This window comes from Coccidioides immitis, assembly GCF_000149335.2.
Source record: "Coccidioides immitis RS genomic scaffold supercont3.3, whole genome shotgun sequence".
Taxonomy (NCBI): Eukaryota; Fungi; Ascomycota; class Eurotiomycetes; order Onygenales; family Onygenaceae; genus Coccidioides; species Coccidioides immitis.
The window spans coordinates 2,720,043-2,740,617 of NW_004504308.1; the positions used below are offsets into that span (position 1 = coordinate 2,720,043).

Sequence of the window (20,575 nt, forward strand, 5' to 3'; positions counted from 1 at the left end):
TCCAAGCCGAAAGTCCAGCGTTCTTGAATGACGTCAAACGTTCGAGCTGTCACAATCCAACCCGTCAGCTGCTCCCTTGCCCCGACAGGCATTGGACATGTCCTTGCTCCTGAGGCGGCTGTGATAGTGAGCTAGGACCACTTGTTCGCCGTGTGTGAGTGTGTACATGCGCAACTGACGTTATATGTCCTCCTTTTCGCGGTATAAGTGCTAGATGTCCGCCCAGGCATGTCGCAGAGGGACTAGAATCGGCAGTACACATACTCCGTACTCTGTGCGAATTCCCATGCCGTCGTTCTTCAAGGACAAAAAAATATGTAGTCTCATGTACGGAGCATGTCCTGTGAACCGGTTCGCCACCCTATACTCCGCTTGCCACGACACATACACATCGGGTGCACGATAGAAGGAGACAAGGAGGAGTAGCAATACTCTGGAGGAGGGTGGGAGAATGAAAAGGCCCCTTGATTCGTGAATAAGCACCGGATATGGGAGCCCTGGGTCGACGACAGTCGCTCGATCCGGGGCGTCGGGTCGTCCAAGAGGCAGCCGCTGTCACAGTATCCCAGGCCACCCAGCCAATGACCTCTTGTCCTGAGCAGGTCAATGCGCATTCAACGAGCTCGCTGGATGATCACATCCTGGGGAAGATCATCATTTTACATCCATCAGGAGAAAAGCCCTGATTTGCGGCGTGCCCGTGAGCTGTTGAAGTTTTAGTCGGCGGTTCGGGGAACTTTTCCCTCTCGTTGGTGTGATGAGGCCCATGCAACAAGACCAGGATGGTATCGATAGGCCGAGCATTGTACTCCTCCGTCGTACGGAGCACTCCGCCTATATTCCATATGGACGCTGCCTTTGGTGTTCCACTCGGAGGAAGCAGGATAGAATTGAGAAGGCTGTCGATAGTTAGGTTGTTCCAAATTTGCGGTGTGCGGTATTTTTGTTCTGCACGATGTTGGGTTCCCAGCCATGTTGAAAAGCCGGGGTTCGACAACGTGCAGAGAAAAATTCACCCTGGTGGCCGTGTTCATACTCTTGTCGAGAAGAATTGTGTTCCTGCTGAGAAACGCGGTGGAGCACGCACCGTGGACTTGTATGTATGTCAATGTATGTCCAGCCGCCGATGACGGGCTTGACTACCCCGTAGTTAGCTGACGATCGAAGAGGTTCAAACTCCATAAATCACTCCGTAACTACGTAATTAGCTCTCGAGTGTGTATTTTCGGCCGATCTTTGGCTGGCTGTGGAGATTTTCGTCCTCGACCCTCAAAAGTGGGTCGAGCCATTGTTGATAAGATAAGACGGCAAAGGAGAGAGCGGGGAAAATTCGCCAGGGACCTTCCAATCAGGCTAGCCCCAAAAACCAGGTTGTCCGTGCTTTATTCAAAACAAACGTTACAAAAGTGAATGCGACGTGATGGGACATTGAGATGGAAAAAAAAATTTAGATCAAACAGAGAAGCCTATCTGTCACAATCTTTGGGCCCGTGTCGCTGTCCGGTATATTCATGGATGAGCTGATATTTCAAGTAGTTCATTGGACTCGGATGTGATTGCGAAACTACGACCCCTTGCCTCCCAATCTATGTACTACTCAAGAAAAGGGCCGCTCCATGGTAAGACTTTTAGAACGGGGATGGGGAGCCACTGTATCCCTTCGGAGGATTTGGCTAGAATAGAGCCCACCGAATATTCCGGGCAAGACGCATGGCCTACCCCTGATATGCGCGCAATGGCCTTTTTTTTTTTCTCTCTCTTAAAACATGACAGGAAAAGCAGAGGGCTGAACCTTGTGGTCGATATCTCACCCTCCTTCTTTTTTTTTTTTTTTTTTTTTTTTCCGCCTTGTGCGGGTCCGGGTGAAAGAGGGATGCTATCAGGTTACATTCTAGAACCCTGTCAGGCCTGGTGTCAATTGGGCCGGGACCTGCGTGGATGGATGGCAGGGATGAAAGGATTAGCACTTTCTCTATCGAAGTGTTGCTCCGAGGCTCGGCGCTGGAGGCTGGGGTGCCTGTTTTCCTTCATTCTCGCCGCTGGGCTTGACCGGGGGAGAGAGGGGGGGGTAGCAGCGACAACCAAATACCTAGAGGAAGCGGTGTAAGGGTAGCATGGCCCGGCTAGAGGTTGAATAGAGCGAGGGTGACGAGACGCTGGTGCGTAATATAGAGAAGGATAGTCTGCTAGGGAAGAGGAAGATGAGAAAAAATTGAAGCTAGGAGGACGAGGTCGGTATTATGTAAATTCGTCTGGTTTATCGTTTGAACACGTAGATCCTCAATGGCCAGAGGAGAGGAGACAAACGACGGGCGGCAATACAGCGATGCTGAGATCAGAATGCAGTGCTGGGCGATTCCGACGCTAGGAATGGAGCGTTAGGGCCACGCTGAGGATCAAGGAGGGATATAACATGTCAGGTACATAACTGGCTGGTCTCGGGAAAAAAGGAGCTAAGTAGGTCCCAACATCCTCAATCTGTCAGGTTAAGCTGCGTCTTGCAAATGAGAGATTTTTGGGGGTTTGGGAGGTCGTCGCGGGGCAACTTCGTGGTGCGGGTGTCTGACGATGACGGAAACGTGCCGCAACGGGGACTGTGGCACCGACACCTGGATTGCTACAATTGCTACAATTGCTGCTAATTATGTGTATTTTCGCAAAATTAAGAGCTAATTTTATAAATAGTAATAGCGGGGTTGATTGTTAATTGATTGTTAAGAATATGCCTCGAGAGTCAACTGGGGTGATAAATTAAGAACGGATAACCAGGAGGTCAGGAGAGGGATGCACGCATTTAACCCACTTAATGGCTAATAATTGCCCACAATTGCTGCTAATTAAAGCAACTTAACCTGCAATCCGAGCCAGGTTAGCCTGAATTGCAAGAGCGGGATTCATCATGCAAAGCTAAGTGTGTTAAGGCATCAAAGTTAGAGTTGCGGACCGGGAAGGACCAGAACGAGGGAGGGCCGCCCCACACCGATCACCTGCATGTGGCTCGAGCTAAAGTGACAAATCAGGCAGCGGGGGCCATGTCTTGGCGCCGCGGCGCGAGGCGCTGAGTGGCTGGCGGTTTTGATGAGGGAAACCCACACCAGGGCCAATCAGGGCGGCCGCCCGCTGAGGCCTTGGCGGGTGAGCGAAATCTCTTGCCCCGGCGTGACCGGCACGTCGAGTGACTCGCACGCGAAATTCGAGCGAGAGCGCGAGCTTGACCACCGCGGCTAACGATTTTGCTGGACTATTGAAGCTAGCCATCGTGAAAGCGTCGAGGAAAGTGCCGGACGAGGAATCACTGTGCCGATCATGTCGGATGGGCTCCTCAGCGACCACCCTAGAGATCTTGGCAACGCCAAGTGATGACCTTCACCCCATTCCTCACGACCTCCTGCGTACTTCTATTCTGTCTTACGAGAGACTGCAGACGCATGCTGCTGCAGGCACGGAGAAAGAGGCATGGGCCTAATCTCTCTGTGCTGTCCGGTATTCTCCGCAGACTTCTGAGGGCAGAAGCATCCGGCTCTACCTTGAATTGAAGTGGCAGGCTCACCATCCAAACTACAACTTAACTTTCATGAGATGAATCGTGTGATGTGCCAAAAATAACGGGTGGTTAAATTTGCCCAAGGTGTTTTCCTCGCGAGATCGAGCGGCCGGCCGTGGATCATTCTCACGTTAGCCGTTCTTGATTGACGGATTAAATTTACCACAAGGAGGATGGTCTCTTGGCTGAGAGTGAGAGTCAAGACCTCAGCGGTTAAAAAGTCGGGCAGGGATTGGACAGGCTTGTTTCCTTAGCTGCATGCCACTAAAACCTCCCTGCAGCCTATCCCGAGCTCACACCAACCTCCTTCTTGCGTTCCCTCAATCCCTGCACCACCCTATGACGCCGTCTCTCTCTCTCTCTCTTTCTCAGAGAGCGGCTTGCAAAAATAGGCACTATGGAATCCTCCGCCATAGGTCCGTTGCCTGCAGGGATCATGTTCCCCCCAAGGTGACATCCGGCGAAAACGATTCGCTATCCGGCCTTCCCTGTCCTCGATCTGTCCATACACACACCCCGCTTCGGATAAGCTGCATGGGTTCGTCCCATGGGCAAAGAGTTGGCTTTTGAAAGGCTGCCATACATACATATGTATGTACCTCTGTGCGGAACCTTCAACTGTCTTGCCCTTATTCTTTAAACGCGCAGGCAAAAATAGAAACAGAGCTATCGACGCTACTTGCCGATCTGACTGTGTTCTTAACTTCTTAAAGCTCAAGCATCGCCATTGCATCCAAAAAAGATGTCAGATCTCTGATGAACGTGGGTGGCCTCTTCATTCCTTGACTATCTTTTACTCCTTCACTCCCTTGTCAACCAATACAAGGACCTGCTGGTCGGGTGTTTGTGTATTTGCTGCTGCCGCCACGTTGCTCTCCTTTCGCGCACTGGTGGACATCTCACGATCTCGACCACCAAGTCTCGGCTCTGTCGAAGTATACCGCCATTGACTGGCTCTTGGAAATCTTCACTGCTGCGCAGCCCTCTTGTATATCGAAATCGGGAAAAATAAAACGAACGGCAATCCTCTAACCCCCTATCTCAGCAGCAACAATGTCGTATCCTCCCCTTGCTCCGTCTACCCAGGCTCCCACGCCTCCACCTTCAATAACGGCTGCCTCCGATGATAAGTCAAAACCCAAAACGACGAGAAAGGGACGCAAACCTTCCTCAAGAATATCAGACAAGACGAGTTCACAAGATACTCCAATTAAAAAAGGAGAAAGGCTACACAAGAGGTCTCGGTCCGGTAAGCCTCAACAAACCAACAAAAAAAACTTAGTAAAGGTGGCTAGAAGACTTATGTACCTCCCAATTAGGATGTTTCACCTGCCGTCTTCGAAGAAAGAAGTGTGACGAAGGTAAACCGGTATGCAAGGCCTGCCGAAACCTTAAACTGAAATGTGAATATAAACGGCCAATGTGGTGGGGGAACAACGACCAGCGCCGGAACCACAAGGAATTGATCAAGGAGCTCATCAAAAACACCAAGCTAAATGAGCGGGGACTTTCTTCGGCCGCTCGTTCATCAGCAGCTTGCACATACACTCCGCCAGCCCTGTCGCATTCAGCTCCCACCCCGGAGACCTTCATCGATGGAATGGTTCAGACTCGCGATCCTTCCCTAGAGCCACAGTACCCATTTGAACATGAATTCAGTCAATGTCACCCGCAAGACCCCCTCGATTCTCTCACTTCTCAACTTCAAAACCCACTCTTCGAATCCGCCCCATTCTGGACCGCCGCGCCATACGAGATCGACATCAAAACCGAAAGTGAGGTGTATGTGAACGATATTCCAACTCGGAGAGAATCCACCACGTCCACATTCAGCATGTTCCAGCCTCCATTACCGCATTCCATGTTACCTCCTCTCTCTGACGATAAATGGTCGGAAGAAGAGTTCTTAGAGGGCCATTCAGAACCTTTCTATAGCGGGCCTTCTGACCATAGTCCTTTCCAGTTCACCCATGCTCCAGTTCACATTTCCACCATTCACGTCGAGGATCGGGACCGTCCACTACTGGATCATTTCTTCGAGAAAGTCGTGCGTCTAATCTTTCCGATCCTGGAAGCGAAGCGCCCAGGCGCAGTACGCTCGGAGGTCATACTACCCGCGATAGAATCAAACAAGTGCTATCTCCACTGCTGCCTGAGCAGTACTGGCGTCCACTTGAAAGCGACGCAGCAATTAAGCAGCGAGTCGATCGACAATGAAATTTTGAGACACCGTTATCAGACTGTCTCAGAGCTCTGTAAGGCACTGAACGAAGATACTAACCACACTGACATCCTCGAAGCGACGCTTGCAATGATCTTCTTCCAGTGCGCTGTTGGCCGACCAGACGATTCGCTCCCCGATATTCCCTGGCACCAGCACTTCCAAGCAGCGACGAGCCTTGTTCACAAACTCGACCTTTCTCGTCGGCTAATCGAAGCGGACCAAGTCAATGTACATCCGCCATTCAATATGAGCCTTTCTGCTTGGATCGATATCCTAGGTTCCACAATGCTCGGTCAGATGCCACAGTTTGCACATACCTATCGAACAAAGCTCTTCAACGGTTCTAGTTCGGGACTCTGCGACCTAATGGGATGCGAAGATCGAATAATGTACTTAATCGCCGAAATCTCATGCCTCGATGCTCTCAAAAACGAAGGACGAATCGACCACCTTGGACTTTGTGGCCATATAACCACTCTCGCCAAGCAACTCGACCAGGCGGAGCCTCCAGCAGAATCGATCGCCGACCCATGCGCCGACGGAACGTTCCAGCCCCGCCAGCTTGTGAAGAATATGACGGCACTTTTCTGCGTTGCTGCACGGATATACCTCTGCAGCCTGGTCCCTGGATTCCAACGCACCCAGCCCAGCACCCTCAACCTCATCGCTCGCGCGGGTGAGCTCCTTGAATTAATCCCCGGCGGACCAGGTGGCTTTGACCGCTCGCTCGTCTGGCCATTACTTATCTGTGGATCATACTCCGTGCCGCACAGCCCCTTCCGCTCCGTGCTCGCCAGACGCATGGAGCAGCTCGGTGAACAGGCTGAGTTTGGAAGTTTCGGCCGTATGGCGCGTTTGCTGCAGGAGGTGTGGCGCGCTGCGGATGGAGTCGTTGAGGATTCGCAACTTAACGATGCGAGTCAGAATGACGTAGTCGCGATCAAGACTGAGGATGGACAATACCAGCAGCAGTCTCCAGAGCACATACCCATGGAATCTATCAACGGCCAGAATACCGTCCATTGGCGGGATGTCATGCAAAAGAATGGATGGGACTTTTTGTTGATATGATTGGACATTAATTGGGAAGCAAGAAGATGACCAAATTAATGAGAATTCGGCCCTGGGAGCGTCACTTACTATAACGGCCGTGCCGACAGAACGAGAATCATGGAATTAAACTGCGAAAAGGCCACAATTCCTTCTTTCATCCTAAGCCTTCATCTCTTGGGGCTTGAACTAAATTAGCCATTGTAAGTTTCCATCATTGATCCTTTTTCCCCTTCTTTTTTGGTACCTCCATCTTTTCCCTTTCCCACATGTACTGCGTACTGACCGATCAATGTTAAGGGACATTCTTCAAAGGAGGTTCACCTCCGTTTTAACTCTTCCTCCATTCGTTTTATCTGTATTATGATACGCGACCCAAGTTGACCTTGGGGGCGTTTTCCATTCTTTTGAGAGAACGCTGCCATTATTATGGAATTTCTCTCTGCCCATAATATTTATTTTTTACCCAACATCCCGACCACTTACCCTTCTTCCTTCCTGCTTTTCCTCGTTTCAGCTTTTTTTTTTTTTTTTTAAATTTCCTTTTTATGCAAAAAAGACACCAGAGCATTCAGCATAGTTGCAAGGAACTCGGATTTTTGTATGCATATCAGGGCATTCATCTTTCATATATTCCCTTTTATACCCCCATTTTCAGAGTCTTTCCCCATTTCGTCTTTTCTTTTCTTTTCTTTTCTTCTTCGGTGGGATATTTATTCGGGTCCTTCTTCGCCTTTCTTCTAACCCCACCTTTGGTACGGAGTATTTCTCCCCTCTATTTTTTGGAGGGATGGATCTTGGTGTTTTGGAGGATACTGCATCTTTGGGTTTGTTTGTTGATGCTTGACTGCTCATCCGCCATTCTTGGTTTTTCCATACGGATGGTGCTTTGAGAGAAAGCGATGGAAATGGAATTTCCCTTTTATTGAATTTGAGATTCGGGATTGTGGATGGATGCAGTTATGAGGATATGTCATGTAGGTAGTCTGCGGTATGTAGCTTTCAAGCTAGAACGTGAGATGTATGATTGAGTGAATATTTGCAGCCGTCCTGTGCGCAAGTTGGTTGAAATTTTGGTTGGACTTTGCAGGGGTCATTCATTGTTTGCTTTGTTTGGAGGCTGACCCGCTAGGTTCACGCATTATCGCGGAGCGCAAAGCCCCAAACAACTCGATACTATTGATCCCGATTAGTTTGACATTTACCTGAATTTCTGACTTCCTTGCGCCGCAGTCACGGACTGGCAGAGTTTTTTCCTCCCTCCTGAACTAGTTACAGGGCTACGCCTTATTTCAGGAGACATCAGAACAAGAATCAAGCTTCTGAAAGACTTAACCTCTCCATGAAGCTTGACTCATGACATTTAGCACGGGCAGATTTAGAGAAAGAAAAATGCAGGTTGAAAACCATGTCCGTGACCAGTGTGCTTCAAAGAAGCCCGTGATGTCTTGCCCTAACTGGGCCACCTCCGGCCGCTTGGAGTACTTAACCGGGGCTCAGCCGGATTAAGGCCTTCACATATCCTCTTTGAATTTGTGTGACCAAGCGTTTGATTGTATGACATTGTCGATCCATTATTGTCGATCTTGCCTGAAATGAATGCCCCAGCCGGTGCTTTGTGATTTGGACAAAGGCTGTCGATAATATCATCCGGACTTTTGGGACAATTCCTGATTTCTAAAAATGTTGGAATGGCTGTGGTTTGGGGATATGACTGTCTCGAATTAGTTATACTGGAGGCTGGACTCGGCGTTGGCGAGAGCAAACTTGCGATTCTTCGCCGATACTACAACCATCTTACCTGGAGATTGACTTGCTCATCACTGCCGGGAGCAGTGCAGCCGGATAAAGGTTGTTTGGCACTCCACCCACGGCGTTCCAGCAGCCTACCGAGTTATTACTTCCCTACAACAACCCAAAACGACCTGCCTATCCTGATCTATATAATACTCGGCTCGCAGAGCGGACGCTATGAATACAAATCTTCTTTCAGACCGGATCGAAATCGTGGCATAGAGCTACCTTGTCGTCTATAGCAGTGCCAATGTCTACTTTTGGAACCGGGATCTCTTCCGTAAATTCCAGAGGTGGGCTTCCTGGTTTTGCAGGTATGCATCCGTGGCTTGCAAATTCCCAGAGAACCCATCATGCCCGTGGGAGATTCGGCCTTCCAAGGCCAGTTGCTCTACCACCTATCCGATGGGTTTCTGTTTTCCCCTACCCAAATTTAGGGGGTGGAGATATGATTTGGTGTAAGGAAAAGTTAATGCCTGCCCGATTTTGTAAATGATACCAGTTCTCGATGATTGTTAAATATAGCAGAACAAGCACAAGAGCGAACTAGATAACCCAGTCCACCTCGACGTTAAACTGCGGTGTTTATAAGTGAATTCCCAAGTTCTCTGTATACAAACTCTTATCCTGAAAACCCCTGGCCCAATACCAATCCCGATTGGCATGAACCGCGTAGTTACACAGCGAGACAAAAGCAGTGACCAGTATTCATTAAGTTGTGGTGGAACTCTATCTATAAAGACACGATGATCCAGACAGGGAGAATCGTTGATGTAGAGACGCGGAACTGGAATAGGAGGGCAGACAGAAGAAAAAGCTGAAAATTGAAAAAAATGCATTAGAAAGGCGAAAACGAGGAAGGGTCCATCAATTATACTCCTGTTCCAGCCTTCTCAATGTTTTCGTATACATCTCCAAAACAATATGACTGAAAACATCAAAAACCCCCGATTAATGGAAAAAACTACACGCAAGGTAAATATAACAGCGAAAAAGGGAGAAGCTCAACCTTGCAATATTATCACAGAAAGTATAATAGTATAAAAGGTTAATATGGAGAATGGGTAAATGTCGAAGTTCACGTTTGTCAATCGACTTTACCACCTCCACTGCCTCCACCAAGGAGGCCTTCTTTTCCGTCAAGGTGAAAGAATCCTCCAGAGCTACCGCCAACACTGCCTAACAAGCCGCCTGCGGATCTACCTCTTCGAAGTTTGCCTCTAGCAATAAAGGACGAGACGAAAAGAACAGCGACGAATAATAAAAAGGTGATGATTGGATGAGCGAAGGTAAATGTACGGATAGAAAAGAAAAGACCCTCAAAGGTACCGACGGTGGACTTGGATTTGAGTTTGCTCGGGTTTGAAACGACGTGTGTGATGGTTTCCAAAATGGAGGTCCGGCTGGGGACGATAAAGCCTCCGTTAGGAGTCGTGTCCCAGTATCGGCGGTTCTATTAAGGTGAGAGCAGGGTTAGCACCCATTCTATCCCCGTCGACTGGGACCTTAAAAGCAATATGTAGGATATAAACATACCTCTTCATCGTTAATAATGACACGCTCTCCATTCCGCACATCGATGCCATATGTCGTTCTGATCCATCTATCCCAGAAAATACCATCAACCCAGGCGAAAGCAACTTGCTTCTTATCGTCTTCTTTGATCGTAATGCGTGTATTCTTAGCGGCTCTCAAAGCTCTCTGGTCATCTCGGTCATCAGCTTCTTCAATCCGTAGCTCTTTTGCATCGCGAAGTTCTTGACGCTCCAGTTGGAATAGTTTTGTCTGCTTTTCCATCCATTCTAGTGCTGCGTTCTTCAATTCCCGTTTATCTTGTATGAATTCATCGGATCGCTGTCTGTTGAGAATGCCGAGGACGACGTATTTTCGTTCCATGATTTCTTTAGCATTAGATGCCGTCATTTCTGGGACAATTGGTAGCCACACTTTCTGCATCCATGCGAGGACCTGACGGAAGTCTCTCATATCCTTAGGTGCAAGCGCAGTGTAGTAACTTGGTCTACCATCTCTCGACACAAGGAGCCTGGGCCATGTTGATATTTTAAATCTCTCGGCAAGGATAGTACTGTTGGTCTTGACAAGGCGGGCACGCCCGACGAGGCTAAGGGTTAAACGGTCCAACGCAGCAAAGTCTTCGGACGTAGTGGCGCGGTCAAAGAAATATAAGAAAATAACTTCTTCAGTTTCTTCCATCTTTTTGAACGCCGTAGCGTCCACGTATTGGACGCCCGAGCCGACGACGTCAACGGCTTTCCTCGCGTAATTCACCAAGTCACCGAGACCCCGAAGGCCTTCATACTCAACGCGCTCGCCTCCCCGGAAGAAGTACATCGTCGGATAGACATTGACACGGGCATCTTTGCAGAGTCTTTTCTCCACCTCACAATTTACCTCGCCTATATTAAGCTTGCCTTTCAAATCCTTGGCCATCTGGCTCCAGACAGGGGCAAGGGCCTGGCAATGAACGCACCATGGAGCATAGAATTTCACAAACCATGGGTCTCTCGTCGTGGTAACAAGTTTTTGGAAGCTCTCCGCTGTTAAAGGAACCGACATTCCCTGCGGGTTGGGAGCAGGTTGTTTCCTCTCGGGGAGGGCAGGCGCAGCAGGTTTTACAGAATCATCTGACTTCTGGGAAGCGGCAGGCGTTGAGCTTCCAGCGTTTATGTCGGGTTCACCAATTATAGCGCCCTCCTGGTCCTTTGGTTGCTCGGGAGCGATCTTGGCACCAGGTTCCGGAAGTTTCATTTCACCTCTAGGCCGCGAGCCAGGCTTAATGGATTCCAACCATTTTTCGACAAAGCGGCTCAGGCCTTCCATATTCCTCCCACCATCATATTTCTCGACCAGCTTGCCATCATGATACAGTGCAAAAGTCGGCCATTCCTTGACTTCCAACTCCTGACACTTGTCACCATTTACAACGCAATCCATCTCCGCAAAGTGAAAGTCGTAATAACCCTGGAAGGAATTAAGGGAGGACTCGGGATTAGGCACTTGTTTCGAAGTTGAAGATTTCAATGGATTCGATGTCTGCCAGAAGTGAGTATTTGAGGACTAACCATTAAGGACAGCACGCACATAGTAAAATTCATAAAGAGTCTGCCATGCGGGCCTGACAGCCTTGCAAAAATGACAGTAAGGAGAGTAGAATTTGACAAACCTAATAGGAAAAAGATACCATCAGCAACACCGGTAGATTAGCTCAAGTTCGAGGATACATACCAATATCCATCCTTGATAGTCTCATCGAAACCGGCAGCATTTACTTCCTTCATAGGCGGTACCCGCACATCGTTAAATATTGTCGTTCTATCTGAAGCATCATTCTCAAGTTTGGCGTCCGCTCTTTTCTCCTGGCCGTGTGATGCAGCAAACACTGGCTGGAAGACAGCCGCAAGGAGGGAGAAGGCCAAAAAGCTGGCCTTCATATTGAAGAAAGATGCAATGGCCCACCAGGCCAAGGCCAGCTCAAACTCCAGCTCTGAGTGTGAAGTTCGTCCGATTGAAGAAGTTGGAAAGCTGGACTTGGGTTCGGGGAACCGGAAACGCAAGTTACGCAATGAATTCCGGACTTTCGTGAGCACCGCGTACGTGGGAAAAGAGAGGATAGACAGGACCTGCTAAGCAACGCCAAACAGCCCTCTGTTCTGCCGCGCGGTGGATAGAACGGAGGTTGTTTTGCTTTCGACTGCTTCCCCTTGAACTGAACGATCAACGTTTCGCTTCTGAGATCTAGGCTCGGATCCCGAATTAATCCTGTTCCGAGACTCGTGGCCCTCGATTACGTAACCGGCCTTCCGCTGGCCAATACACAACACAGACATCGGTCATCGTCGACGACGGAGAGGCCTGAAACCCGCAGCACGGCGAGCCATTGATTTGATCCAGGGCTGCCTGTTTTATCCAGATTACAATCATGAGGGCGACACTAAGATTGCTGGCAAATGTTAAGCCGGGCAGATACCTAGAGCCGTTCGCGCCCACCGGTCTCACCGGCCTTAACACGCACCCCAGTCCCCGACCAACTCTCATCTACTTGTACCAAACGACTCTAGACAAGCTCAAGACTATTCCTGAATCGTCCGTATATCGTCAATCGACAGAAGCGCTTACACGCCACCGGTTAAACATCGTCCAGTCGGTGAAACCCCCCGGTTTCGATTCTTGGCTTCAGAGAGTTAAAGCGGCTGTTGCGGAGAATCCGGAGGCCTATAAAACTGCTTTAAGACCAGACGGCTCCTACGCTGCATACGAACAAAAGGAGAAGCCAAAGGAGGAGAAAGACTGGTCCGGAGAACCGTTCAACCCTCAATTGGAGGGCGCATATCTTAACGAGCAAGAGATGGAGGCCCGGGTCAAGGAAGCCCAGGAAGAAGCAAATAAGCAATTGGAGCCTAAATTGTCATGGGAACCAGAACCAGCTCTTGAAGCAGCGCAGTATGTTTGGATTTAAAGTTCTTTCCCGCTGAATGTAATGAATGCGGCTAATCCAAGCAGGATCTCCGAAATCGAGCAGCAAATTGGCAGTGGCCTAATCGAGGAGGTTATTCAAACCGCGCAAGCCGAGTTAGGGTTGGTCGACGAAATGGTCAAGCACAGAGTGTAAGTGAATGCCAATGTTGGCCAAAAAAATCCTCCAGATGCTGACAGTATTTAGTTGGGAGGAGCTCGAAGAGAAACCTAAGCCGGGACAATGGACCTATTTTGAACGAGGAACCTCCCAAGAGTCCTAGAGGGTTTACAGCGGCAGACTGGGCTGGTAGATGAACGGCTTGTCTGCTTTTATAGGATTATCACATGTGCCCTGTCGTAATCGGCACATTTGGATGCTATGTACATTATACCATATTGAATTTTTGGTGCCCCATACAAATCGAAGACTGTACTAGCGGTTGTCAAAGTCTGATTTCTTATACTTGGTTCTGGCATCGACCGATTGGCAACGTGTCGGTGGCCTGTCTTCAAAGACACATATGTATATTTATGCAGCCTCCTAGCCAAATCAATCACAGCTCAAACATAAATTCAATTCTATTTAAGGGCTGGAATGTTTGATCAAACTGTGCATCTGCAATCAGGCGATAAGGGTGCGTCTTGGTGCCAGATATGACGCTTAACCTAGTTTGGACAGCTGGGCGGAACATCAAGAAATTGAGTGCGCAAGTCTCCTTGTGTGGACAAGTTGCATTGTTGATGAGAGGCAACAACTTCAGACCAACATCAATTACCATTCTATAATTATATCTCCTTTCCTTGATCATCCACAGGGCATAGTCAAGCCAACTAACAAGCCGCAATTCTTCCTCGGAATAAAGGAGTGCCATTGTTCCTGCGGCTGAGCCGCCGCACGCTTCATCCACTCAATCCCCAGTGAGGTCGGCCACTATGCGATTCGACGTCAAGGTGAGTTTAATTCCGGTAACCAGCCTCGAAATGGAATTTGTAGTGACTTGAAATTTAGAGACAACTCTTCGCCCGATCGAATCGGGTCAAGGGAATCGACTTCCATCCTACAGAGCCATGGGTAAGTCAGGGTACCTCCGGGGTTGTAGATACTAGTTCTAACAACCAGGGCAGATATTAACCACTTTATACAGCGGTATGCTGCATATAAAACGAATCACTCTCCGCTAATCCGATACTGACACCTTCGACAGGCCATGTTTACATCTGGTCGTATGAGACACAGGTAGGCGCTTTGTCTGGTCCCGCGGATTCTGGTTGTTAATATCGCTTCTAGTCCATCGTCAAAACATTCGAACTTACAGATGTCCCCGTGCGAGCCGGGCGCTTCATTGCGAGAAAGAATTGGATCGTCTGCGGTTCCGATGATTTTCAATTACGCGTCTACAATTATAACACTTCCGAGAAAATAATCTCGTTCGAGGCCCACCCCGATTATATTCGATCCATCGCAGTACACCCTACCCATCCATTCGTATTAACCGCTTCCGATGATATGACCGTCAGACTTTGGGATTGGGATAAAGCATGGAAATGTGTGCAGGTATTCGAAGGACATAGCCACTACGTTATGGGTTTGGCTATTAACCCGAAGGATTCAAACACATTTGCCTCGGCGTGCCTGGATCGAACGGTCAAGATATGGAGTCTGGGTTCACCGCACCCCAACCTCACACTTGAAGCTCATGAAGCAAAGGGTGTCAATCACGTTGAATATTACCCACACGCTGACAAGCCATATCTCTTGACTACTTCCGACGATAGGACCGTGAAAGTGTGGGATTATACTACCAAGGCATTGATCGCAACATTAGAAGGCCATACCAGCAATGTCTCTTTCGCCTGTTACCACCCTGAACTCCCAATCATCATATCCGGTTCGGAAGATGGAACTATTAAGATTTGGAACGCTAATACATATAGACTGGAGCAATCTTTAAGCTATGGCTTGGAAAGAGCGTGGTGTGTGAGCTATCAGCGAGGAAAACAGGGAATTGCGATGGGCTTTGACGATGGTGCTGTGGTCGTGAAAATGGGCAGAGAGGAGCCAGCCGTGTCAATGGACGGATCCGGAAAGATTGTTTGGGCACGCCATAACGAGGTGGTCTCTACAGTTATAAAGGGCGGCGATGCCACTCTCAAAGACGGAGCTCCACTTACACTGCCGGTCAAAGAGCTTGGTTCTTGTGAAGTGTATCCCCAAAGCTTGATGCACTCACCGAACGGGAGATTTGTATCTGTCTGTGGTGACGGCGAGTATATCATCTACACTGCTCTTGCATGGAGAAACAAGGCATTTGGTCAGGCACTTGACTTTGCATGGGGTTCTAAAGACAATAGCAACGACTATGCAATCAGGGAGTCTCAAACCAGTGTGAAGATATTCCGCAATTTCAAGGAGAAGAGCGGAGGTCTTGATGTTGGATTCCAAGCAGAAGGCCTCTGCAGTGGTGTTTTGCTTGGAGTTAAAGGACAAGGTGGAATTGGCATGTTTGACTGGGAATCTGGCGGCCTTGTCAGAAGAATCGAGGTTGACCCCAAAGCAGTATGTGTCTCCGCCTTCCATCCCTAAAGACACTTTTTTTCTCACTACTATACAGGTATATTGGTCGGAGTCCGGAGAGCTAGTTACCCTTGCTTGTGACGATACCTTCTACGTTCTACGGTTTTCACGGGAAAACTATATAGCTGCTGTGAATGCCGGGGAAGTTGATGAAGATGGCGTGGAAGCAGCCTTTGAGATCGTTACCGATATCAACGACACTGTTCGCACTGGAGAGTGGGTTGGAGACTGCTTTATTTATACCAACTCAACCAATCGATTGAACTATCTTGTTGGTGATCAAACGTACACAATTTCCCACTTCGACCAGCCAATGTATCTCCTAGGCTATCTTCCTCGAGATGGAAGAATATACCTCGCCGACAAGGATCTGACCGCTGTTTCATTTTCACTCTCCCTTGCGGTTGTTGAATACCAGACGTTGGTTCTCCGTGGTGACATGGAATCCGCAAGTGAACTCTTGCCCGATATTCCCCAAGATCAAATGAATAAGATCGCTCGATTTTTAGAAGGCCAAGGATACAAAGACCTCGCCCTTGATGTCGCCACTGATCAAGAACACCGTTTTGAACTCTCCCTTAGCTTAGGAAAACTTGATATCGCTCTCGAAATTGCCCGTGAAGCAGACGTCGAGCACCGATGGAAGACCGTCGGTGATGCCGCTATGAATTCCTGGGATCTTTCTCTTGCCGAAGAATGCTTCACTCACGCCAAGGATCTAGGCTCCTTGCTTCTTCTCCACTCCTCTAGCTGCAACACCGATGGCCTCCGTAATCTAGCAGAGCGAGCTAAAGAATCAGGTGCTCATAACGTTGTCTTCTCTGCGCTCTGGCAACTCGGCGACATGGATGGCTGCATAGATTTACTTGTCCAAACCAACCGCATTACAGAGGCCGTCCTTCTCTCTCAGACTTATAAACCAAGTCGAACACCGGATTTAGTGCTGCGCTGGAAGGAGAGTCTCGAGAAGAATGGCAAGGGCAAAGTTGCTAGGACTCTCGGTGTGCCCCCTGGTGTAGATGGCGCGGATGAGGAGTTGTTTCCGGAGTGGGATGAGTATCTGAAACTTGAATGTGGTGCGGGGGACCTGATTGATGTTAATGGTGATGATAATGACACTGGTGACGCTGGTGGCGATGGGGAAGCAGAAAAGCCGGCTTACGAAGACGCTGAAGAGGCTTGATGACGCAAGGCCCCCGGTTGTAAATGATTCTTCGATTTTATTATCCCCGTTACTTCATTTTAACTGAACTTGAGGATTATGTTCGTTTCGTATTGTGAGGTAGTTCGGCTTTTTTGTTTTGAGTCTGCCTTCCCCCCTTTTCAAGAGAGTATGTGGTGTAGCCTGATATACTTTGGTGGACCTCGTGAGAATACATATAGATTTATTACTTGGAGCTTGGGAAAAGTAGTGTACTCCGTGTACTCGACGAATCGGTCTAGAATATAGTAGGTCTACAAATCTCTTGGTATTTGTTAGGGTGTGTTTGCTAAACCAGCTTAAAACAATGAGAAAACCCCCCAGGGCCTAATCCATACTGCTGGCTCAATATGGGAAAAGGGGGGCGGAAAAAAAAAGGAAAAGTATCAATCTCGTACTCCGATACACTCGAGGGAAGAAAGGCAAAAGAGCATGCTACATAAAAAGGCCACGCTGGGTGTAAATCCATAAAAGCCCCAGGAATCACAAAGAAAGCGGCATCGTTGGCAGGATTCGCTGAGGGCTAACAATGAGGTCGAAAGAAAAGCTCAGCGGCGAAGTAGAGTCGTGAGAGCAAAGATGGCTAACAGAATTGATGTATCTGGGGTAGCGAGATAATAAGAGACAAACAAATGAGAACGCAGGTGAATGAAATATCTAGAACTGTAACTGTGACTTAGTGTTTTCTTTTTCTTGCAAATAATGCCTGTTGTTATTCACTTGGAAACACAAACGCGTTAAGCTTTTGTCGCCAAGTTAATAAAGGCACGTTCATGGTTGGTGCTCGCGGAAAACAAGGGGCAAAGATGTTATTGAAGGCCTTATCAATTGAGGGTCTTTGAGAATTTGCGAGAGCCACAGCCACGACGCGAGACCGTCCCAGCTCGTAGTTAGCCTGGAGGCCCCTCATGGACCGGGTAGAGCGAAAAGACAAGTAGAGGCGAGGTTAGGAGCAAAAAGCAGGTACTCATCCCAGGACCAAAAGTTAGTCGAAAGTTATTTCAACGAAATAATTGGGAATGACTTCGCCAGATGATCTCGTCCGGTCAAATAATTATTATACGAGACTATTCAGGGATGCTGCCAAAAGCTGGATCCTTGATACTGCCTCCGCCATCGCCAAGCCCAGGAACTGGGCGATTATAGGACCAGCCTTCGAACTGCTTCTGCATAGTTTGGGAAAGGATGGGGCCTTCGACATAAGAATCAGTTGGAGCCTCAGAGGTGAACTCGCTATCGAAATTCCCAGTGTCACGGGCGTCAACCTGAAGTGCAGTTAGGAGATATGTCTTTAATCGAATTTTTTAGGACTGGAGATAAACATTAAAGCTACATACCACATTTGGTCGGAAGCTAGGCTCATATTTGCGCTGCAATAATTTGCGCCAATCGATGTTCGCAAAGAAGTGGTGTGCTTTGATCTCAGCGGCACCGTTAGCTCCCAGGCGGCGTTGCGGGTCACGATCAAGAAGTCGGGTTAAGAGATCTCTAGCAGCAGCTGGAACAATATCAGAGCTTGGGAAAGTAAGCGGTTCTTGCAAAATTTTGCGGTACATCTCGTTGGTGTCTTCATCATAAAATGGTGGCAATCCAGTCAACATCTCATAGAGGAGAACACCCAGGGTCCACCAATCAACAGCTTTGGTGTATCCAAGGCCGAGGAGAAGCTCCGGAGCAAGATATTCGGGAGTTCCACAGAAAGCTGTGAGAAAAAAAACATGTCAGCAATGTGCAGGGTCGGAGACATTTGACTTGGGAACTTACTGTTAGTACGATCTTCATCCTTCATATCGAGTTTGCAAAGACCAAAGTCGCACAAAGCAATATGGCCACTGTAGTCAAGCAAAATATTTTCGGGCTTAAGATCACGATAAATAACATTGAACCCATGTAGACATTCCAAGGCACACAATAGCTCTGCAGTATAGAACCTGGCCCTGTTGATGTCGAAACGCTGTTCCCTCTGGAGATGGTGAAACAATTCACCGCCATTCACGAAGGCAAGGACAAGGTAGAGCTTTTCTGGAGATTGGAATGAAAACTTGAGTGGGACAATGAAGGGATTGTTAATCTGGGAAAGGACAGATCTCTCAGCTAATGTGTGCTCGACCTCGGAGCGTGAGATGATATGAGCCTTGCGAATAGTCTTCATAGCATAGATTCGTCCCGTATCGCGTTTCCTTAAACAATGTATTAGTACCACTTTCCAGAAAGTACCGGGTTAACGAAAGCAAATAGCTCACAGGACTTGCATAACCTTGCCAAAACTACCTTTGCCAACGACCTTGAGCAAGTCAAAGTCTTCCATGGTGAGACTTCGTTGCCGATTTTCAACGAATGAAACACCAATCTTGAGGGATCCAGTACCAAACTGCAAGTCTATCCATTCCGTGCCGGAATGCAAACGGTGACGGCTCTGCTGACTTGCAGGCCCCTTTTCGCGGTCTTTCTTGCTACCCTTAGAGTCGTCGGCATTCTTTGGAAGCTCCTCGAAGCAAGGATGTATCCGGCAAGCTCCCAAGAACACATCCTCACTTCGGCCCGCGCCAGGTCGAGCAGCAGGGTTTCGTAGGTACAATTGGATGTTTAAATCGGTGACACGAGAGACGTCAAACTTGAATGAAGTGTTATCTCCAGCCCAAAGAGGGTTCTCGGGGTTTCCAGACACAGCATCGACGAAAACTTGGAGTTTATCAAAGTCGAGAAGCGCGTATGGCAAATACTTGGTGGAATAGCGTCCATGGTTGGTTGGAGCAGCGTTAATACCACCGCTGGTGGATTGTGGTCGACTGGTCTGAGTGTAAGAACTGGAAACTGGGTTGTGACCTGTGTGAGACGAGGATGAATTCGGCCTAACGGGTCCTGTGTAGTTGTTTTGGAAATGGGAGTTGAAGATTTGCTGATAGTGGTTGGAAAGTGAGAAACCACGGCCTTCATGAAGGGTAACAATCAAGATTCCAGGCTTCACAGGAGTAGCTGGAGGTGACACTAGGGCTTCAGATGCAGCTGTGAATATATTCAGTCGTTAGTGGCCTGGGATCACTGAAATCCTCCGTGACAGGAGCAAGGTGAGAAGCTCACCGATGCCATTATTAGCAGTGGAAACTAGGATGTTTGGAGTCGGCACGGATGAAGTCTCGTCAACAGGATCAGGCTTAATCGTAGAGGTAGAGGAGGATCGACCGAAAGAATTGGCCAGAGGGGCCAGATGGGTTTCCTTCAACTCTGAGGGGAGTTGTAGTCAGCAAAATGCGGGCAAAGAGCAACAGACCGAAGCAAAGTTCGGACTGAAAGGAGGATGAGGGGAATGCCATACTCTTGGTGATTTTCCACGACATATTGTCAGACTGAAAGAAACTATGCATGGAGACAGTAGACGAGAAGGGAAGAGGGATTGCTTAGTCGTCGGTGAGGTTGTTTTAAACAGAAGGGGGTTCACTTGGAATGTGTTTCAATACGCCTGCGACTGACAAGGTGAGGATCCCCTCAGGTGCAGTTGGGTTCAGAGTAAATGGGAACAAGATGAATGAGGGAAGCACAAGTCGCCAGAGAAGACCAGGAATCGACAGTTCTGGACCTCTCCAAGGTCTCTGCCGGCGCTGCTGTTCAACAGTTCCAGAGCCTTGATGCGAGCGTCGAGATAGGGGAGGGGGGAAATCGCTGGTTCCTCGTCACTCTCTCACAAGTGATATGATGGGGCGTATTATGGTG

General features: G+C 48.6%; 9 protein-coding genes across 9 annotated transcripts; 5 read left to right on the plus strand and 4 right to left on the minus strand.

Annotated features, from left to right (window-relative positions):
- Window positions 1-716: 716 nt before the first annotated feature.
- Window positions 717-1,289, minus strand: CIMG_07925 (uncharacterized protein; the record flags this gene model as incomplete). The annotated part of the gene is made up of 2 exons (XM_001240761.1): window positions 717-1,134; window positions 1,201-1,289. The coding sequence occupies 2 exons, from the start codon at window positions 1,287-1,289 to the stop codon at window positions 717-719; spliced, it is 507 nt and encodes a 168-aa protein (XP_001240762.1).
- A 1,714-nt stretch (window positions 1,290-3,003) lies between these two features.
- Window positions 3,004-3,430, minus strand: CIMG_12045 (uncharacterized protein; the record flags this gene model as incomplete). Its single annotated transcript, XM_012358545.1, has 2 exons — window positions 3,004-3,342; window positions 3,413-3,430. 2 exons carry the CDS (start codon window positions 3,428-3,430, stop codon window positions 3,004-3,006), a joined length of 357 nt encoding a protein of 118 aa, XP_012213968.1.
- A 761-nt stretch (window positions 3,431-4,191) lies between these two features.
- CIMG_07923 (C6 sexual development transcription factor NosA) lies at window positions 4,192-6,893 on the plus strand. The gene is made up of 2 exons (XM_001240759.2): window positions 4,192-4,793; window positions 4,864-6,893. The coding sequence occupies exons 1-2, from the start codon at window positions 4,598-4,600 to the stop codon at window positions 6,837-6,839; spliced, it is 2,172 nt and encodes a 723-aa protein (XP_001240760.2). The 5' UTR covers window positions 4,192-4,597; the 3' UTR covers window positions 6,840-6,893.
- Window positions 6,894-7,366: 473 nt separating this feature from the next.
- CIMG_13285 (uncharacterized protein) lies at window positions 7,367-7,856 on the plus strand (the record flags this gene model as incomplete). The annotated part of the gene is made up of 1 exon (XM_004445069.1): window positions 7,367-7,856. The coding sequence occupies one exon, from the start codon at window positions 7,367-7,369 to the stop codon at window positions 7,709-7,711; it is 345 nt and encodes a 114-aa protein (XP_004445126.1). The 3' UTR covers window positions 7,712-7,856.
- A 653-nt stretch (window positions 7,857-8,509) lies between these two features.
- Window positions 8,510-8,854, plus strand: CIMG_07921 (uncharacterized protein; the record flags this gene model as incomplete). The annotated part of the gene is made up of 1 exon (XM_001240757.1): window positions 8,510-8,854. One exon carries the CDS (start codon window positions 8,510-8,512, stop codon window positions 8,852-8,854), a length of 345 nt encoding a protein of 114 aa, XP_001240758.1.
- A 447-nt stretch (window positions 8,855-9,301) lies between these two features.
- On the minus strand, window positions 9,302-13,280 carry CIMG_07920 (protein disulfide-isomerase). The gene is made up of 4 exons (XM_001240756.2): window positions 11,859-13,280; window positions 11,715-11,796; window positions 10,149-11,666; window positions 9,302-10,065 (listed from the first exon to the last, which is right to left on the minus strand). The coding sequence occupies exons 1-4, from the start codon at window positions 12,062-12,064 to the stop codon at window positions 9,700-9,702; spliced, it is 2,172 nt and encodes a 723-aa protein (XP_001240757.2). The 5' UTR covers window positions 12,065-13,280; the 3' UTR covers window positions 9,302-9,699.
- On the plus strand, window positions 12,304-13,580 carry CIMG_07919 (NADH-ubiquinone oxidoreductase 299 kDa subunit). The gene is made up of 3 exons (XM_001240755.2): window positions 12,304-13,073; window positions 13,134-13,238; window positions 13,294-13,580. Exons 1-3 carry the CDS (start codon window positions 12,553-12,555, stop codon window positions 13,367-13,369), a joined length of 702 nt encoding a protein of 233 aa, XP_001240756.1. The 5' UTR covers window positions 12,304-12,552; the 3' UTR covers window positions 13,370-13,580.
- Window positions 13,581-13,839: 259 nt separating this feature from the next.
- On the plus strand, window positions 13,840-17,122 carry CIMG_07918 (coatomer beta' subunit). Its single transcript, XM_001240754.2, has 6 exons — window positions 13,840-14,039; window positions 14,098-14,160; window positions 14,214-14,235; window positions 14,294-14,325; window positions 14,377-15,645; window positions 15,701-17,122. The coding sequence occupies exons 1-6, from the start codon at window positions 14,022-14,024 to the stop codon at window positions 16,844-16,846; spliced, it is 2,550 nt and encodes an 849-aa protein (XP_001240755.2). The 5' UTR covers window positions 13,840-14,021; the 3' UTR covers window positions 16,847-17,122.
- CIMG_07917 (AGC/AKT protein kinase) lies at window positions 17,114-20,525 on the minus strand. The gene is made up of 6 exons (XM_001240753.2): window positions 20,181-20,525; window positions 19,946-20,089; window positions 19,108-19,870; window positions 18,629-19,044; window positions 18,202-18,566; window positions 17,114-18,129 (listed from the first exon to the last, which is right to left on the minus strand). The coding sequence occupies exons 1-6, from the start codon at window positions 20,227-20,229 to the stop codon at window positions 17,932-17,934; spliced, it is 1,935 nt and encodes a 644-aa protein (XP_001240754.1). The 5' UTR covers window positions 20,230-20,525; the 3' UTR covers window positions 17,114-17,931.
- Between the last annotated feature and the right edge of the window lie 50 nt (window positions 20,526-20,575).

Coding starts and splice junctions, on each gene's coding strand:
- CIMG_07920 (XM_001240756.2), bottom strand. CDS start 12,064: ATGAAGGCCAGCTTTTTGGCCTTCTCCCTCCTTGCGGCTGTCTTCCAG. Junction 11,797..11,858: donor ACTATCAAGGATGGATATTG/GTATGTATCCTC, acceptor TTTTCCTATTAG/GTTTGTCAAATTCTACTCTC. Junction 11,667..11,714: donor CTCTTTATGAATTTTACTAT/GTGCGTGCTGTC, acceptor CACTTCTGGCAG/ACATCGAATCCATTGAAATC.
- CIMG_07917 (XM_001240753.2), bottom strand. CDS start 20,229: ATGCATAGTTTCTTTCAGTCTGACAATATGTCGTGGAAAATCACCAAG. Junction 19,871..19,945: donor CACTGCTAATAATGGCATCG/GTGAGCTTCTCA, acceptor ATATATTCACAG/CTGCATCTGAAGCCCTAGTG. Junction 18,567..18,628: donor GGATGAAGATCGTACTAACA/GTAAGTTCCCAA, acceptor TTTTTCTCACAG/CTTTCTGTGGAACTCCCGAA.
- CIMG_07918 (XM_001240754.2), top strand. Junction 14,161..14,213: donor TCCATCCTACAGAGCCATGG/GTAAGTCAGGGT, acceptor CAACCAGGGCAG/ATATTAACCACTTTATACAG. Junction 14,326..14,376: donor TCTGGTCGTATGAGACACAG/GTAGGCGCTTTG, acceptor TATCGCTTCTAG/TCCATCGTCAAAACATTCGA.
- CIMG_07919 (XM_001240755.2), top strand. CDS start 12,553: ATGAGGGCGACACTAAGATTGCTGGCAAATGTTAAGCCGGGCAGATAC. Junction 13,074..13,133: donor CCAGCTCTTGAAGCAGCGCA/GTATGTTTGGAT, acceptor TAATCCAAGCAG/GATCTCCGAAATCGAGCAGC. Junction 13,239..13,293: donor GAAATGGTCAAGCACAGAGT/GTAAGTGAATGC, acceptor GACAGTATTTAG/TTGGGAGGAGCTCGAAGAGA.
- CIMG_07923 (XM_001240759.2), top strand. CDS start 4,598: ATGTCGTATCCTCCCCTTGCTCCGTCTACCCAGGCTCCCACGCCTCCA. Junction 4,794..4,863: donor ACACAAGAGGTCTCGGTCCG/GTAAGCCTCAAC, acceptor CCTCCCAATTAG/GATGTTTCACCTGCCGTCTT.